We start from the raw sequence: 20526 nt of genomic DNA on the forward strand, positions 1-20526 counted from the left end.
AACAAAATCACACAATAATAATCAATGGAAATCCAATTTATCAACCCATGGAGGTCTGGACTTGGAGTCACACTCAAAATTAAAGTGGAAAACCACACTACAGGCTGATCCAACTTTGATGTAATGTCCTTAAAACAAGTCAAATGAGGCTCAGTAGTGTGTGTGGCCTCCACGTGCCTGTATGACCTCCCTACAACGCCTGGGCATGCTCCTGATGAGGTGGCGGATGGTCTCCTGAGGGATCTCCTCCCAGACCTGGACTAAAGCATCCGCCAACTCCTGGACAGTCTGTTGGTGGATGGAGCGAGACATGATGTCCCAGATGTGCTCAATTAGATTCAGGTCTGGGGAACGGGCGGGCCAGTCCATAGCATCAATGCCTTCCTCTTGCAGGAACTGCTGACACACTCCAGCCACATGAGGTCTAGCATTGTCTTGCATTAGGAGGAACCCAGGGCCAACCGCACCAGCATATGGTCTCACAAGGGGTCTGAGGATCTCATCTCGGTACCTAATGGCAGTCAGGCTACCTCTGGCGAGCACATGGAGGGCTGTGCGGCCCCCCCAAAGAAATGCCACCCCACACCATGACTGACCCACCGCCAAACCGGTCATGCTGGAGGATGTTGCAGGCAGCAGAACGTTCTCCACGGCATCTCCAGACTCTGTCACGTCTGTCATGTGCTCAGTGTGAACCTGCTTTCATCTGTGAAGAGCACAGGGCGCCAGTGGCGAATTTGCCAATCTTGGTGTTCTCTGGCAAATGCCAAACGTCCTGCACGGTGTTGGGCTGTAAGCACAACCCCCACCTGTGGACGTCGGGCCCTCATACCACCCTCATGGAGTCTGTTTCTGACCGTTTGAGCAGACACATGCACATTTGTGGCCTGCTGGAGGTCATTTTGCAGGGCTCTGGCAGTGCTTCTCCTGCTCCTCCTTGCACAAAGGCGGAGGTAGCAGTCCTGCTGCTGGGTTGTTGCCCTCCTACGGCCTCCACGTCTCCTGATGTACTGGCCTGTCTCCTGGTAGCGCCTCCATGCTCTGGACACTACGCTGACAGACACAGCAAACCTTTTTGCCACAGCTCGCATTGATGTGCCATCCTGGATGAGCCGCACTACCTGAGCCACTTGTGTGGGTTGTAGACTCCGTCTCATGCTACCACTTGAGTGAAAGCACTGCCAGCATTCAAAAGTGACCAAAACATCAGCCAGGAAGCATAGGAACTGAGAAGTGGTCTGTGGTCCCCACCTGCAGAACCACTCCTTTATTGGGGGTGTCTTGCTAATTGCCTATAATTTCCACCTGTTGTCTATTCCATTTGCACAACAGCATGTGAAATGTATTGTCAATCAGTGTTGCTTCCTAAGTGGACAGTTTGATTTCACAGAAGTGTGATTGACTTGGAGTTACATTGTGTTGTTTAAGTGTTCCCTTTATTTTTTTGAGCAGTGTATATAAACTCAACATGTAAAGTGTTTGTCCCATGTTTCATGAGCTGAAATAAAAGATATGCATAAAAAGCTTATTTCTCTAAAATGTTGTGCCCAAATTTGTTTGCATCCCTGTTAGTGAGCATTTATTATTTTCCAAGATAATCCATCCACCTGACAGGTGTGGCATATCAAGAAGCGGATTAAACATTATGATCATCACACAGGTGCACCTTGTGCTGGGGACAATAAAAGGCCACTTTAAAATGTGCAGTTTTGTCACACAACATAATGCCACAGATGTCTCAGGTTTTGAGGGAGCGTGCAATTGGCATGCTGACTGCAGGAATGTCCACCAGAGCTGTTGACAGAGAATTGAATGTTGTCGTGCCATTCATCCGCCACTATCACCTCATGTTTCAGCATGATAATGCTGTACACAATTCCTGGAAGCTGAAAATGTCTCAATACTCACCAGACAGCTCACCCATTGAGCATGTGTGGAATGCTCTGGATTGACGTGTACGCCAGCGTGTTTTTGGTTCCCGCCAATATCCAGAAACATCACACAGCCATTGAAGAGGAGTGGGACTACATTCCACAGTCCTTAATCAACAGCCTGATCAACACAATGCAAAGGAGATGTGTTGCGCTGCATGAGGCAAATGGTGGTCACAGACACTGACTGGTTTTCTGTTCCACGCCACTAACTTTTATTTTAGATATCTGTGACCAGTCATGTGAAATCCATAGAATAGGGCCTAATGAATTTATTTCAATTGACTGATTTCCTTATATGAACTGTAACTCAGTAAAATCTTTGAAATTGTTGCGTAATGCATTTATATTTTTGTTCAGTATATTTCAACGATTTCTGTGACCAGCGTAAGTTATACACTAATGACCGACTCAGGTAATATTGACTCCAAGATAGAACTATTAAAAAATCATAGCCACAATCATAGCAAAATCATAACTTTTCTCTTGTAAAAATATCATCAGGCATATAAATGACTTTAGAATTCAAATAACCAAAGCAGATTATTATTTTAATAAGGAAAGTCTGCCTCAAAAGATTTGGTCTGGCTCTAGCCATTATATTCTCAATCTCTACATTAGTCATAGAGATTTTGGCCTGCAATCAAAAGGTGTCTCATAGTAGGAGTGCTGATCTAAGTTACTGTATATTATCGTATTCCCTTTTATTTAAATGGCAACAAAAATTATCCTATATCTGCACTCCTACTTTGAGACTCTTGAAGACCTAGGTCTGAAATTCTAGTTGATTAAGAGTTCCTCTGTTTAGAGGCGTGTCCAGTGTTAGAGGAAAAGAAATGACTCATTTGGGAAAGAGAGTGCAGTTGATTTGGTCCTTGTTTATGTGGGGTGGAGGTTAGAAGGGAATTTATATGGGAATTGGAAAGTGGGTGTTTTATGAAATCAGTATAATGTTCATCGTTTAGTCACAAAATGTGTCCGGGTGTATTAGGCATCTGAGGCATGCTCTTACATGTGCACACACCATCTAGAAAGAAAGGTCACGGTGTGGGTGGTCGCAGAGCCACGAGGAGAGGGTACTTCAGGACATCCATCCACTCTGGATGCATCCCAAATGACACCCTATTCCTTATATGAAATCCTACTTTTGACCATAGCCCTATGGGCCCTGTGTAAAATGAGTGCACGATATAGGGAATAGGGTGCCATTTGGGACTCGGCCTCTGTCTCACCAAATAGGGATCCAGAACAGTGGTCTGGTCATTCTCACAGTAAAGGGAAAATGTGGTGGGTATTCCTTTATGTCTAGTCAATTGTCTAGAATGTCCATGTGTTTCTAGGCCCATATCCACAAAGGAGGAAATTCAGACCTGAGTTACGTGCGCATAAATGGAACATTATTCAATTTTTATGCACTTTTCTCTCTATGCGTATTCTGACCTTGGGGGAAATGCCAGTGGCTGCAAGGTACACGTTTGGAGTGGAGATCAAAGAAATTGAGGTGTGTCTACAGATACGCCATATTCTGACCTAATAATTCCACCACCTTTACACACGAGGAAACCATGAATAAGGTTGAGCAAACCTGCCGGTTCCAAGTGAAAAAAGTATCTCATTTATTTTTTCAGATAGAAATAAGAGCATTCTCCATGAAATGTAATTTATAAATTGATATGATAAGAGCTACATTTTTTTTATGTTACAGCCTGAATTTAAAATGGATTAAATTGAGATTTGTTGTCACTGGCCTACACACAATAGCTCATAATGTCAAAGTGAAATGATGTTTTTCTCAATTTTAACAAATTAATTAAAAATGAAAAGCTGAAATGCCTTGCTTCAATACGTTTTCAACCCCTTTGTTATGGCAAGCCTAAATTAGTTCGGTAGTAAAAATGTGCTTAACAAGTCACATAATAAGTTGCATAGACTCTGTGTGAAATAATAGTGTTTAACATGATTTTTGAATGACTACCTCATCTCTGTACCCCACACATACAATTATCTGTAAACACAGATTTGACCGTAAAGATCAGGAACGTTTTCCAATGCCTAGCAAAAAAAGGGCACCTATTGGTAGATGGGTAAAAATGAAAAAAGCACGCATTGAATAACCTTTTGAGCATGGTGAAGTTATTCATTACACTTTGGATGGTGTATCAATACACCCAGTCACTACAAAGATACAGGCGTCCTAACTAACTCAGTTGCTGGAGAAGAAGGGAACCACTCAGAGATTTCACCATGAGGCAAATGGTGACTTTAAAGCAGTTACAGAGTTTAATGGCTGTGATAGGAGAAAACGGAGGATGGATTAACAACCTTGTAGTTACTCCACAATACTAACCTAAATGACTGAGTGAAGGCCTGTACAGAATATATATATTCCAAAATATGCATCCTGTTCGCAACAAGGCACTAAAGTAATACTGCACAAAATGTGGCAAGTGATACATTTTTTGGTCCTGAATACAAAGTGTTATGTTTGGGGCAAATCCAATACAACACATTACTGAGTACCACTCTCCGTATTTTCAAGCATAGTGGTGGCTGCATCATGTTATGGGTATGCTTGTAATCGTTAAGGACTGGGGAGTTTTCGGGATAAAAAATAAATGGAATGGAGCTTAGCACAGGCAAAATCCTAGAGGAAAACCTGGGAAATTAATTCACCTTTCAGCAGGACGATAACCTAAAACACAAGGCCAAATCTACACTGGAGTTGCTTACCAAGAAGATAGTGAATGTTCCTGAGTGGCCAAGTTACAGTTTTGACATAAATCTACTTGAAAATGTATGGCAATAACTGAAAATGTTTACTAGCAATGATCAACAACCAATTTGACAGAGCTTGAAGAATTTTGAGAAGAATAATGGGCAAATGTTGCACAATCCAGGTGTGGAAAGCTCTTAGAGACTTACCCAGAAAGACTCAGGGCTGTAATCGCTTCCAAAGGTGCTTCTACAAAGTATTGACTTAGAGGTGTGAATACTTATGTAAACAACATATTTCTGAATATCATTTTCAATAAATTAGCAAACATTTCTAAAAAATGTGTTTTAACTTTGCCATTATGGGCTATTGTGTGTAGATGGGGTTTTTTTTAAATCCATTTTGTAACACAACGAAATGTGGAATAAGTTAAGGGGTATGAATACGTTCTGAAGGGACTGTAGGTAAATGAGTAATCCGTTATGATAAGGGGATTGTAAATGTAGGCTAAATGACAATTGTTTTAGATCTATTTTACCTTATGATCGAGGAGATGAATGTGAAACCAGTCATATGTCAGGAAACTGAAAAGTATATAAACATGACTGTTTGGGCTATTTATGCCCCTTCCCCACAGTGAAGTATGAAATGCTGTGCCATTATGCAGAATTTTAATTGTATGACCTTATAACCTGCAGGGATAAAATGTGGAGACACAAGCCAAATTGGATGACAAGGCAAAGAGCCACTCCAAAAGCAACCTTTGTGTTCTCTAGAATGTTTTAATCGAATGCCCCAAATGTTCCTGTTTCCTTCAATTTGTAGGCTATAGCCTATGTTAACTATTGTTAGCCACTATCGGTAGCAACCGTAAGTCATAATATGGTATATTTAACTGCCAATTTAGTGTTTGTTCCCTTCACTACATTGGTATCATAACATTCCATTGTTTGATTTAGCCTAGCTTTATTTATTTCCTCTGTTAACGCTGTTACATCATTTTGGTTGTGGCTGAGGGTCAAGTAATAGTGGATATTGTTTAATGAAGGCCAAATACAAATTGTAGTAAAAAAAAAATTGGGACATGCAGAATTATTAAATCATGATGGAGCTCATTATGGAGCTCAAACCGTTACTTAGAACTTGCTATCACACAGTTCCATGATCAGTGAGGGCCCTGAGCAAGGCAGTTAACCCACTGTTCCCCGGGTGCCGAAGACGTGGATGTCGATTAAGGCAGCCTCCCTCACCTCTCTGATTCAGAGGGGTTGGGTTAAATGCGGAAGACACATTTCAGTTGAAGGCATTAAGTTGTACAACTGACTAGGTATCTCCCTTTCCCTTTCCAATTAGGGTATATGTATTATATCATACTACGTTATACTATTCTCCATATTCTAATTATATTGTAGGCTAAACTACTTCCAACGCTAACATTGATGAACTTTAATGTGGCAACTTTCAGAATGAATCAAAACACCTTTTTTTATTCATGCGTAGAGGCTCTGTTTTTCCATGAAGTAGGATTCATGATTATTCCCCAAAACACAAATCATGTCTAAAATCAAAGGGGTTATAAATCTACCCATGGGTTCTGAAACAGAGAAAAATATGCAAATGCTTTCATGGCTATCTTTCTATATTCTGAACACATTCTCTATAGTCTACATTCAAGTCTTGTGCTGATCAAATTCAAATTAAGGGTACACCATATTTGCTTCAGAGAAATGAACAGAAAAAACCGAATTGATCAAAAACTCCTACATGAAATTGGTAGGCCACCCAGGGGATGTGTTTTCTGGGGTTGAAGGAAATGTATTCAGTGCGCACAAGGAAACCACGCCCACAAACCTGGTTTTGCTCCTCCATAAGGTGAATCTGAATACCAACTACTGAGAAGTGCGTAGGAAAGGCGTGCGTAGTCTGAATCAGCCCCAAAGTGTCTCAGGGCTGATCTAGGATCAGTTTTACCTTTTAAATCATAATGAATAAGAGAGGGGGACCTGATCCTAGGTCAGCGCTCCTACTTACGAGATGCTTTGTGATTACATGTCTGGTCACGTTAAATGAGATTGTAATTCATACTGTTTGTATCTCATCACAGGACCCCAGGTTCAATGCAGAGGTGGATCAGATTACAGGCTACAAGACCCAGAGCATCCTGTGTATGCCCATCAAGAACCATAGAGAAGAGGTAAGACACAATTGACTGTGAATGCCCCTTCCGCTTTACTTCCGTGTCATGTCCTGTGCGGTTTTGAATGGGTTTCAAGGGAGACTATGTGAATACTTCAGAAAGTATTCACACCCCTTGACTTATTCTACTTTTTTTATGTTACGGCCTGAAAAATGTGCTTAACAATTCACATAAGTTGCAGGGACTCACTCTGTGTGCAATAATAGTGTTTAACATAATTGTTTAATGACTATCTCATCCCTGTACCCCACATATTATCTGTAAGGTCCCTCAGTCGAGCAGTGAATTTCAAACAGATTCAACCACAAAGACCAGGGAGGATTTCCAATGCCTCGCAAAGAAGGGCACCTATTGGTAGCTGACATCGAATATCCCTTTGAGCATAGTGAAGTTATTAAATATACTTTGGATGGTGTATAAATACACCCAGTCACTGCAAAGATACAGGCGTCCTTCCTAACTCAGTTGTTGGAGAGGAAGGAAACCGCTGAGGGATTTCACCATGAGGCCAATGGTGACTTTAAAACATTTAAAGAGTTTAATGGCTGTGATGGGAGAAAACTGAGGATGGATCAACAACATTTTAGTTACTCCACAATACTAACCTAATTGACAGAGTGAAAAGAAGGAAGCCCGTACAGAATAAAAATATTCCAATACATGCATCGTGTTTGCAACAAGGCCCTAAAGTAATACTGCAAAATATGTGGCAAAGCTATGACATTTTTGTCCTGAATACAAAATGTTATGTTTGGAGCAAATACAATACATCACATTACTGATTACCACTCTCGATATTTTCAAGAATAGTGGTGGCTGCATCATGTTATGGGTATGCTTGAAATTTTTAAGGACTGGGGAGTTTTTCAGGATAAAAAATGTACTGAATGGAGCTTAGCACAGGCAAAATCGTAGAGGAAAAACTGGTTCAGTCTTTCCACCATACACTGGGAGATTAATTCACCTTTCAGTAGGACAATAACCTAGAACACAAAGCCAAATCTACACTGGAGTTGCTCAGCAAGAAGACAGTGAATGTTCCTGAGTGGCTGAATTACAGTTTTGACTTAAATATATGTTAAAATATATGGCAAGACCTGAAAATGGTTGTCTAGCACTGATCAACAATCAATTTGACAGAGCTTGAAGAATTTTGAAATGAATAATGGGAAAGTGTTGCACAATCCAGGTGTGAAAAGCTCTTAGAGTCTTACCCAGAGACTCACAGCTGTAATCGCTGCCAAAGGTGATTCTAACATTGACTCAGTGTTATTTTATCTTTTTTTACATTTTTTTTTTTACAAATGTTAGAATTCTTCTTCCACTTTGACATTACAGAGTATTTTGTGTAAATCGTTGACAAATATTGACAATTCAATCCATTTTAATCCCACTTTGTAACACAACAGAATGTGGAAAAGTCAAGGGTTGTGAATGCTTTCTGAAGGCACTGTACCTCAGAATTTACAATTGAGCAATTGAGGTCAGAGAAAAATTATTTCCTTTTTTTGCTCCTGTTCATCTTTCTGTTTTCTACTCTTTGTAGTTGTGGCTCTGCGTTTTGATGGATGCTCTCCCTGCGTGTGTTTGATCTACTTCTCTCCTCTCTATTCCCCCTCTCTTCTCTTTCGTCTGCCAGGTGGTAGGAGTGGCTCAGGCCATCAACAAGAAGTGTGGAGAGAACGGTACTTTCACTGAACAGGATGAAAAGGTACTGGGGGAGAAAGACACTGGTGTTCAAAGCTCTCTTTCTCTGTAAATGCCATGCTCTGAATCAAGCTCATAGTCTTTGATTTCCCTGACAGGACTTCTCTGCCTACCTGGCCTTCTCCGGGATCGTCCTACACAACGCCCAGCTCTACGAGACGTCCCAGCTGGAAAACCGACGCAATCAGGTATGTTGCTGTGTGTGGATTTTTATGTTCTCAAAGTGTGAGTGTGTTTGTGTATGTGTGTGTACGTGCGTGCATATGTAACAAGCTCTCACGGTCTCACTGCAGAATTAGACGTTGTGGCGGATGAATCAGAATTAGTTGGGTAACATAGATAATAAAGATGTTTTATTTGCATAATATGCTTATGTGAGATACTTGTCATTAGAATGTATTCCTTTGGATAATGAATGTTGGCAGTTGCACTTTTCCCTTAGCTGGGGCTCAGTCACTTGGGGCCCAGAGAAGGGAGAGGTCAGGCTTGTCTTTCACGTGTCCCTGGTGCTATGCAGAATATCAGAAAGGGAAGAGGACATAATGGAACATTGTCTACATATGTGTGTGTGTCTTACTGAGGATGGGCCTCTATGAGATAGCACAGACAGAGGAGATTTATGATGTCTTTGGGTAATAAAGCCTAAAGAGCATTCCAGATAACATGAGCTAATGGTTCTGTTCTATACCGTACCAGGGAGAGACGGTTCCAGTTTGGAGTAGGAGGACCAGACACTGGTCTATACAATGAAAACTGTTGACACAGCAGTTGCTGCCTACTGTTTTATAGATATCTTTCATACAAAACTTAACCTTGTGACCCATTCTATGTATCTGTGGTTCGTCATGTACATTGAGAGGGGTGTATCTTGGCTATAAAAGCTCTTTGTACTTTTGTGTTGGGACTTTCAATGGTTCATTAGAGATGGCGCATCATTGAAAGTCAAAGTGCTTTTGTAAAACTCTTATTATTAAAGATGTAGTTTAAGTATAACTCTGACGGGTGTGTGAAGTTTGTAACTCTCCTCATTTGGTAATGCAGAAATTAGCCACCACAACATTCATCCACATTCTCCAAACGTCAAATTTTGAAGTTGCTCCAAACGTCAAATTTCAAAGTGTTTTTGTTGCTCCTGCTGCTCTGTATCGTTCCATTTCGCCAAACGTCACATTTTGAAGTTAAATGTTAAGTTTAGGCACTCAATCCGAAAGGTTAAGGTAAGGTTTGGGATAGGGTTAAAACACGAAGTTTAGGCACTCATTCCGAATGGTTAAGGTAAGGGTTAAGGTTTGGGATAGAGTAATAATAATACAAATAAAAAAAACTGTGTCCATGACTGGGATCAAACACACAACTTTCTGATCCAGAGTCATGGGATAACACTAAGCCACCACCCCTGTTTACAACACCCTAGCAAAACCCAAGCCTACTTCATGGTAATAGTGCTCACTATTGCCCCTAGTGGAAGCTAGCAAAACCCAAGCCTACTTCATGATAATAGTGCTCTCTATTGCCCCTAGTGGAATCTAGAAAACCCAAGCCTACTTCATGGTAAATAGTGTTCACTATTGCCCCTAGTGGAAGGTTTTGACGGCATTTCTCAACGTCCTCAGGAGATGGATAGACATGCAATTTCTGGAACAATCTCCCTGGCATATGCATAGGTGTGTGTGGGTGGGTGTTATCATTCTTTCTTGTGAGTGTGTGTTCATGTGTTTGTGTTTGTGTATGAGTATGTGGGTGTGTGTTCATGCTGTCATATGTTTGTGTGTGTTAAGGGTTTACTACGTCTGTCTCCCCCAGGTGCTGTTGGACTTGGCCAGTCTGATCTTTGAGGAGCAGCAGTCTCTCGAGGTGTTACTGAGGAAGATAGCAGGCACCATCCTCTCCTTTATGCAGGCCCAGGGCTGCACTGTCTTCATAGCTGATGGAGACTCTATGGTGGGTTCACACACACGTGCACACACACACACACACACACACACACACACACACACACACACACACACACATGCTTGCCAGGGTAGTACACAGAGCTTTCAGAGGGCAGGTGCTCAAAATGGAAAAAGGGCACCCACTGGTGAAACGATGACTTTCATAATTCATAACATACTAACTGCTTCTGTAGCGAAGATTTGACCATTCTTGAGCATAGGCCTATTTATTTCTCTAACAGCACTCATCACAAATTGTAAGCAAGCTATACAGCGCCTCCTAAAGACATGATTGACATCGGGAAAAGGGGGTAGGCTACCAGCCGATCAATGATTTTAAATCTGCTGGTTAATATTTAGATTGCGATTTATCTCCAAATGCTCTTAAATATTAACTTAATCATATAATATTCACAGTATTCTAACTCATGATATATGCCTGGCTAGTTGCTTGTGTGGCTATTTTAGACTATCTGTGTTGCTGCTGCTCGGATGTGCAACTCCTGACTGAAGAAGGGATGGAGTCGGAGAGTCGTTGATTCTGCCGCTCCTCTCTATGTCTTTCTGCCTCTCTCTGATGCACGTATCAGCCAACCAGACCGAAAATTGATGGTGCAAATCAAGTGTTATCAAGTGTTAATAAAATGTTTTGCTGCTGTGACAGTACTGTGGATATTTAGGGAGCTTGCAACACACACTCGACCAGTGACCACGTCTCAAGCCATACATGTTTGGATACCGGGCGCATGCAATCTCCGTACAGGGCAGTCTCCGTACAGGGCAGTCTCCGTACAGGGCAGTCTCAGTACAGGGCAGTCTCCATACAGGGCAGTCTCCGTACAGGGCAGTCTCCATACAGGGCAGTCTCCGTACAGGGCAGTCTCCATACAGGGCAGTCTCCGTACAGGGCAGTCTCCATACAGGGCAGTCTCCATACAGGGCAGTCTCCATACAGGGCAGTCTACGTACAGGGCAGACTGATAAAAAGGCACAACTGGGTGCATGCGAGCTCCGGACAGGACAGACCAACGAACGGTGTAGGGGTGGCGAACTTGACGACGTCACAACGACATAAGGGCACTGGGTTCAGAACAACGACGACAAAAAAATACTGAAGAAAACATTTTGAATTCCACCACCCAAAAGGCTACTTGGCGAGTGGAAAGGCAAAGGGACAGGTGCTCGGGCACAGGTCGACCCCTATCTGTGCACGTGCCTGATGCTTGTACATGCACGCGCACAGGTGCGCACACCCGAATGCACACACGCACACATGCTTGCACGTGTACACACATTCAAAGAGATAAAAGAGAGAATGAATAGAGGCGTCACAGAATGACGGAAAGAGAGAAATAAGGGGATGAATGCTTTTGATTGACACCGGGTAGGCGGAGAGGGCAGCACAGTCCACCTTTGCTTACAGTTTCATGGTGAGCGAGAGAACAATTATAAAAGAGAAAGAAAGACAGGAATGATAAACGAGAAAATGGAAGAGATTGTATTGACAGTGAATAGACATGTCTCAGTGAGGAGAGAATAACTACATGACTTCCACAGTATTCTATAGAGACCCATTCTATTCCGTATTCCTCTTGTGTAGCTCCAGCCTTGAATACCTTTGAGGTTTTCTATTCAGACAGCCCATTGACACACAGCAATCTTCAATATCGTTGGTATGAATGATGATGCTTAATAAAGGGAGAGTTCAAAATAATTCCCATTCATTTCGGGATCAAGGTCTATGGATTTCCCCTAGGCCTACTCTATTGAATTTTCAAAACAGACTGCATGGAATTTGGACTGAGCTCGGCCACTTCTGTACGAAAACATTGAACAAATTTATATTTCGGGTTCAACTATCCCTGACAGCATCCATTGAGAGGCCCTCAGCATTTAGCCGAGTACTTGCGATGCAATCAGCGTTAACAATTGAAGGCTGTTCTGTTCCCTTGTTAGTGGGGGAAATATGAAATGCCATTGTAATAGAGAAAAATGAATGGCTCCATTGAGCCCAGTCCACTAGACAATGAGAAACATTATTCTAGAAGTGCTTGTTTGTGTTCTTTCTGCCTCCTATGATTATGAGAGAAACGGAGCTGAATGGGACTTGGCTTGTCTGTCCAGATCTAAACTGCAACTAGTACATAGAGTAATGTGACTGCTGGTGGCTATGGAAACTAGTAGATAGAGAAATATAACTGCTGATGGCTATGGAAACTAGTAGATAAAGAAATATAACTGCTGATGGCTATGGAAACTAGTAGATAAAGAAATGTGACTGCTGGTGGCTATGAAAAGTTACTGTACCACTATCTGCCTTTCTTGCTCTACCCTGTTACACAAACACAAGAATGAACGTACGCACACACACACACACACACACACACACACACACACACACACACACACACACACACACACACACACACACACACACACACACTCACTCACTCACTCACTCACTCACTCACTCACTCACACACACACCCACACCCACACCCACACACACACAGGGTGGTAAAAAGGACATCCAGCATCTCTTTGCTCTGAAGAAGCCCAGTGTTGGGTGTCTGTAGCTGGGTGGGACAGAGGAGAGCATCTACCTGGACTTATATTGACCCTACTGTCTTTTAGAACAGATCCACAGGTAGAGGCACAGCCTCACTCACTTACTCACCCCCTTATTTATCCCTGCCAAGCAGCCAATCACAATGCTTTTTGAGAAGCACACGCGCACAAACACACGCACACACACACACAGTACCCACACCCCCCCACTCCCACTTCACTTCACCTTTCTGACACACACACTCCCCCCCCCACACACACACTAAATTGGAATATGGACTTTCAGCTACGACGGGGAGTGTGATTTATTGCAGTGGGCAAGGTGGAGAGGAGAACGCTAGCCCAGAGATCTCCATTCTCTTCTCTTATGATGTGTTTATATGTTTTCTGTGAGGGAGAAAGGACAGAGTTTACTGGAGGGAGCTTTAAGCTTTTCTGTCCAAGGCAGAATTATTATTTTTGTTGCCGAAATGAGTCAACTTCACAATCAAAAGGGGAGAAAGGGACTTGTTCAATGCCACTGAAATAAGAGTGGCCCTCTGGTAAAAGTTAATCAATCTCGCTGCGCCTACTCTGTTTGTTTTGTGCGTGTGTGTATGCATACACATGTTTGTGCTGTAGACATGTGTTTGGGTGCAAGTAAGACAAACAACTGCAACTCCACAGCACGCTGTGGCCAAGACACTAACTCCATAATATTTACCCAGCAAACGAGCGGAAATCATCTGAGCCATTAATCTTCCACAGTAGTTAGAAGCAGACCTACTCTTAATTACTGTTAGAGTAACATTTCACAGGCAGCTGTCATTGTTATTGATAACTGACAAAGATATGAGTCTGTGATCAAAAACAGACACAATTCCTAAGTCCATGTATTATATTTTGGCTATAATGCTTATGTCCATAAACAGTCAGTATTAATAGCATATACAACACGTTTCATCCTTCAGTTGTTATTTAGTTATATGGGGGTTGTCTTATCTAAACAAGCCCAGAAAGGACACTGACCCAAGCCTTCAGAGAGGATGGTACAGTAGATAAGCTTTTTGCTGGTCAAAGATTAGAGCTTGGGCCATAAAGGTTGCTTTGTCACTGTAGCATCATTAGTACTGCAGCAACTGGCCCAAAAAACTGTCCCAAATAGGGAGCCAGCTGGTTCTCTCTCTCTCTCTCTCTCTCTCTCTCTCTCAAATTGGAAGGCAGTGGCTGCACAGTAACATGCTATATATGACATCAGAGCTCAGGGTCTCCGCTTCACAGCTATGTATGGGGTTTTGACTGACAGCTGTTCTGAACTTGAGCACCGCACGTGACATGAAGTTGCCCCCACCCCTCCTTCTAATTGGGCTCTATGTACACTGCTCAAAAAAATAAAGGGAACACTTAAACAACACAATGTAACTCCAAGTCAATCACACTTCTGTGAAATCAAACTGTCCACTTAGGAAGCAACACTGATTGACAATACATTTCACATGCTGTTGTGCAAATGGAATAGACAACAGGTGGAAATTATAGGCAATTAGCAAGACACCCCCAATAAAGGAGTGGTTCTGCAGGTGGTAACCACAGACCACTTCTCAGTTCCTATGCTTCCTGGCTGATGTTTTGGTCACTTTTGAATGCTGGCGGTGCTTTCACTCTAGTGGTAGCATGAGACGGAGTCTACAACCCACACAAGTGGCTCAGGTAGTGCAGCTCATCCAGGATGGCACATCAATGCGAGCTGTGGCAAGAAGGTTTGCTGTGTCTGTCAGCGTAGTGTCCAGAGCATGGAGGCGCTACCAGGAGACAGGCCAGTACATCAGGAGATGTGGAGGAGGCCGTAGGAGGGTAACAACCCAGCAGCAGGACCGCTACCTCCGCCTTTGTGCAAGGAGGAGCAGGAGAAGCACTGCCAGAGCCCTGCAAAATGACCTCCAGCAGGCCACAAATGTGCATGTGTCTGCTCAAACGGTTAGAAACAGACTCCATGAGGGTGGTATGAGGGCCCGACGTCCACAGGTGGGGGTTGTGCTTACAGCCCAACACCGTGCAGGACGTTTGGCATTTGCCAGAGAACACCAAGATTAGCAAATTCGCCACTGGCGCCCTGTGCTCTTCACAGATGAAAGCAGGTTCACACTGAGCACGTGACAGACGTGACAGAGTCTGGAGACGCCGTGGAGAACGTTCTGCTGCCTGCAACATCCTCCAGCATGACCGGTTTGGCGGTGGGTCAGTCATGGTGTGGGGTGGCATTTATTTGGGGGGCCACACAGCCCTCCATGTGCTGCCATTAGGTACCGAGATGAGATCCTCAGACCCCTTGTGAGACCATATGCTGGTGCGGTTGGCCCTGGGTTCCTCCTAATGCAAGACAATGCTAGACCTCATGTGGCTGGAGTGTGTCAGTAGTTCCTGCAAGAGGAAGGCATTGATGCTATGGACTGGCCCGCCCGTTCCCCAGACCTGAATCCAATTGAGCACATCTGGGACATCATGTCTCGCTCCATCCACTAACGCCACGTTGCACCACAGACTGTCCAGGAGTTGGCGCATGCTTTAGTCCAGGTCTGGGAGGAGATCCCTCAGGAGACCATCCGCCACCTCATCAGGAGCATGCCCAGGCGTTGTAGGGAGGTCATACAGGCATGTGGAGGCCACACACACTACTGAGCCTCATTTTGACTTGTTTTAAGGACATTACATCAAAGTTGGATCAGCCTGTAGTGTGGTTTTCCACTTTGATTTTGAGTGCGACTCCAAATCCAGACCTCCATGGGTTGATAAATTGGATTTCCATTGATTATTTTTGTGTGATTTTGTTGTCAGCATATTCAACTATGTAAAGAAAAAAGTATTTAATAAGATTATTTATTTCATTCAGATCTAGGATATGTTGTTTAAGTGTTCCCTTTATTTTTTGAGCAGTATATTTCGAATGATGAGACGTTGAGGATTATAATAAATACAGCTTTGATGTCATACAAGCAAGTCAAACACCCATGAGTCCAAATGTGCACTTCACATTTCCATATCCTAAAACTTGTGTCATATACAGTGTCAACGTTTATGATCACTATCTTTGATGTACAGTTACAAGATGGCATGGTGTCATACCCTAGGTTGTTCTGAACAGAATGAGCCTATGTTTGTGTATTGTGAAGAAAATTTCACGACTCAGGATATGACCCAGATGCAGACTCGGGAGGCGGATAGTACGGTTCTCAGAAGATTTATTAGAAACACGGGGCAGGCAAAGAGCAGGTCGAGGGTGGACAGAGGTTCGTGATCAGTTCAGAGTCAGGTAGGTACAGGACAGCAGGCAGGCTCGAGGTCAGGACAGGCAGAATGGTCAGAACCGGGAAAAACTAGGAAACAGAACTAGAGAAACAGGAGACAAAGGGCTGTGAGACGTAGGTTTAATCCTAGACACATGAAAGTGGGATGTATATGGAGGGTACAGGGCAACAGAAGATGAACAACAGAGGGGCTAAGGATCTTGGCGCTGGGGAACGGGTCGATAAAACAGGGGGACAGCTTGCGGGACTCTACCCAGAGGGGCAGATCCCGAGTGGACAGCCATAACCTCTGCCCGAGACGATAACGGGGAGCCGGGGTCCGGTGGCGGTCCACCTGTCGTCAATACCTGGAGGTGGTCTTGAGAAAAGCCGACTTGGTTCTCTTTCAGGTACGGCGACAGCGGCAGACGAACATCTAGGCCGAGAGTAGGCTGACCTTATCCTCTTGCTCCAGGAAGAGTGGGGGCTGATATCCCAGGGAGCACTCAAAAGGCGAGAGACCAGTGGCTGAGCAAGGGAGGGTGTTGCGGGCATACTCTACCCACACGAGATGCTGGCTCAAGGTGGTGGGATTGGAGGAGAGTCATCTCCAGGTCCTGATTTGCTCGCTCCAACTGGCCGTTAGACTGGGGGTGGAACCTGGATGACACCATGTCCACCGGAAATCCATGAATCTGGAAGAGGTGCTGCACCATGAGCTGGGCCGTCTCCTTGGCTGAGGGCAGCTTGGGGAGAGGGATGAAGTGGGCGGCTTTGGAAAACCGGTCCACCATGGTAGGGATAACTGTGTTGCCATCAGACGGGTGGAGACCAGTGACAAAATCCAGGGACATATGTGACCAGGAATGGTGAGGGACGGGAAGTGGTTGAAGGAGGCCAGCCGGAGCTTGCCGAGGAGTCTTATTCTAGGCACCCACGGTGCAGGCGGTGATGATCGCAGTGATGTCAGGAATCAAGGTGGGCCACCAAAAATGTTGTTGTACAAAAGCCAGGGTCGACGGGAGTCAGGATGGCAGGCCAGTCGAGAGGAATGTGCCCATTCCCGAACCGAGGAACGGGCAGAGTCCGGGACAAACATCTGGTCTCACGGACCCGGTTCTCTATACCCCAGATGAGTGCAGCCGCGAGACAAGAGGTAGGGACGATGGTCTTGGGGTCCGATGGTGTAGCAATAGAGGTGTGACAGCACATCCGGCTTCACATTCTTGGACCCCGTGCGGTAAGAGATGGTGAAGTTAAATTGGGTGAATAGCAGGGCCCATCGAGCTTGCCTGGATTTGAGTTGCTTGCCGGTGTGGAGATATTTCAGATTCTTGTGATCTGTTCATACTATGAATGGGTGTTCCAGTGCCTACACTCCTCCAACGAGGAAAACGCAAGGCTTTTGGTCTTGGGCCAAACACTGGGACCTCTACCACAAACTGCCGGGACGGATCTGGAAGGATTAGGATGGGGGCGATAGTGAATTGGTGTTTGAAGTCCAAGAACGCCTGGTCTGCAGCTGGAGACCACGTAAACGGGACCTTGGGAGAGGTGAGTGCTGACAGGGGGGAAGCCCGGGTGCTGTAGCCCCAGATGAACCAGCGATAGAAATTGGCAAACCCCAGGAAGCGTTGCAGCTGCACTCTGGAGGTGGGTTGTGGCCAATACACCACCGCTCTCACCTTTTCAAGATCCATCTGGATGTTCCCTGCAGCTATGATATACCCCAGGAAGGAGATGGTGGAGCGATGGAATTCGTATTTTTCCCTTTGACTTACAGCTGGTTCTCCAGAAGATGCTGGAGGACTTGTCTGACATGGAGGACATGTTCTTGAGCCAAGTGGGAAAACACAAGGATGTCATCAATGTAGACGAATACGAACCGGTTCAACATGTCCTGGAGAATGTAATTTACCAGGGCCTGGAACACAGCAGGAGCGTTGGTCAGTCCGAACGGCATCACCAGGTATTCGTAGTGCCCGCTAGCTGTGTTAAAGGTGGTCTTCCACTCATCCCCTTCCCGGATCCGTACCAGATGGTAGGCGTTCCGGAGGTCCAACTCAGAGAAGATGGTAGCCCCCTGAAGAGGCTTGAAAGCCGAGGCGATGAGTGGAATCGGATAACGGTTTTTAATCGTGATGTCATTCAGGCCCCGTAGTCGATACACGGACGCAGGGTTCTGTCCACAAAGAAGAAACCTGCTCCGGTGGGGGAGGCAGAAGGACAGATACCCCCTGCAGCCAGGGAGTCCTCAATATACATCTCCATTGCCTTGGTCTCCGGACCTGACAGGGAATAAAGCTGCCCCCGGGGCATTGTAGGGCCCGGGAGAATGTGGATGGCGCAGTCAATGGGCTAATGTGGAGGAAGTGTGGTGGCACGGGCCTTGCTAAAAACCTCCCAGAGGTCCTGCTACTCCGTGGAAATGACAGAGAGGTCCAGGGCTTTTCCCAAGCCCGCAGGTAGCGACAACTTCAGGCCACGCCCATGGCAAAACAGGCTCCAACCCAGGATAGAACCAGTAGCCCAGTCAATCAGGGGATTGTGCCTCTGGAGCCAGGAAAACCCCAAAACCACGAGTGCATGAGGGGATTCGATTGGCAGGAACTGCATTTCATTTTTACATTTTACATTTTAGTCATTTAGCAGACGCTCTTATCCAGAGCGACTTACAGTAGTGAATGCATACATTTCAATTCATTTCATCAATTTTTTTTTCCTCGTACATTTCCCGTAGCTCCACAATACAGACAGCTCTAGGTGTTACGTCTGCGTAAGCTCTCAGCAGGAGACAATCTAGCCCTGCCTAGTTGTATGGGCTCTGGAGGAGACGATTCGACAGCCCTCGGTGAACTCCGAGAGACTTCGGCTGACATCGGATCCACTCGGAAATGTGGGCTTCGGGGATTTACGGGTTTCCTCTGAGGCGAGGTGTAAATCGAGGACGACCGTCAGCGACAGGGAACAGACTCCCTCTCCCTCCTACGTTCCCGTAGCCATCCATCGATCTGGATGGTCAATGCTATGAGGGAGTCATGGTCCAGGGGCAGCTCCAGGGCTGTGAGCTCGTCTTTAATCACATCCGACAACTCATGAAGGAACGCGTCGAACAGGGCTTCTGGGTTCCAGGCACTCTCACCCGCCAACGTGCGAAAACCCACCGCGTAGTCTGCCACACTACGAGCCGCCTTGCTCCCGGACAACGGAAAATCTAACACTTTCTGTACCTCCACCACGAACCCCTCCAATCTGAGGCAAACGGTGGATTGTTGCTCCCACACTGCCATAGCCCAGGCAAGAGCCCTCCCGGACATCAGGGTTATCACGTACGCTATCCTCGAGCGATCCCAGGGAATTTAAGAGGGCTGCAGCTCAAAAATGAGAGAACACTGGCAGAGAAACACCCGGCAGGATCCGGGATCTCCAGCGTAGCGCTCCGGAGGAGGTAAACGTGGTTCTTGGGAAGCCGGTGTAGATTGGCGAGAAACATCGCTGATAGAGGGGTAATTGACATTCTGGTGGGTTACTGTAGTGTCGGGCTGACTCACAGACAATCTGCAGAATTGCTCCAGCAATGTGTTGAAGGCATGTCTGGAATCATTCCATAAGACCTTGAAGTAACTCCTCGTGTCTTCCGATGGTGGCTCCCTGGGAGGAGACAGCAATTGCGGAGCTGGTCCGAGTCTGCTGGGTCAGTCACGGCCAGTTCGTACTATCACGACTCAGGATATGACTCCGATGCAGACATGGGAGGCGGATAGTACAGTTCTCAGAAGATTTATTCGAAACACAGGGCATGCAAAGGGCAGGCAGAGGTTCGTGATGAGGTCAAAGTCAGGCAGGTACAGAACGGCAGGCAGGCTTGGGGTCAGGGCAGGCAGAGGTTCGTAATCAGGTCAAAGTCAGGCAGGTACAGGACGGCAGGCTGGCTCGGGGTCAGGGCAGGCAGAGGTTCATAATCAGGTCAAAGTCAGGCAGGTACAGGACGGCAGGCTGGCTCGGGGTCTGGGCAGGCAGAATGGACAAAACCGGGAAAAACTAGGAAACAGAACTAGAGAAACAGGAAGGCGGGAAAGAACGCTGGTAAGACCTTACAAGACAAGACGAACTGGCAACAGACAAACAGAGACCACAGGTATAAATAAACAGGGGATAATGGGAAGATGGGCGACACCTGGAGGGGGGTGGAGACATACACAAAGACAGGTGA

General features: G+C 45.3%; 1 protein-coding gene across 4 annotated transcripts in view; it reads left to right on the plus strand.

The window, feature by feature from the left end:
• pde5ab (phosphodiesterase 5A, cGMP-specific, b) overlaps positions 1–20526 on the plus strand; it is a 93779-nt gene that overhangs the window by 42373 nt on the left and 30880 nt on the right. For all 4 annotated transcript variants that reach the window (XM_029753511.1, XM_029753512.1, XM_029753509.1 and 1 more), the window contains 4 exons: positions 6749–6838; positions 8481–8552; positions 8647–8736; positions 10352–10489. In XM_029753511.1, coding sequence (XP_029609371.1) covers positions 6749–6838; positions 8481–8552; positions 8647–8736; positions 10352–10489 — 390 coding nt within the window. The remainder of the gene's footprint in view (positions 1–6748; positions 6839–8480; positions 8553–8646; positions 8737–10351; positions 10490–20526) is intronic.

The sequence above is a fragment of the Salmo trutta genome, chromosome 5 (assembly GCF_901001165.1).
Source record: "Salmo trutta chromosome 5, fSalTru1.1, whole genome shotgun sequence".
Classification (NCBI taxonomy): Eukaryota; Metazoa; Chordata; class Actinopteri; order Salmoniformes; family Salmonidae; genus Salmo; species Salmo trutta.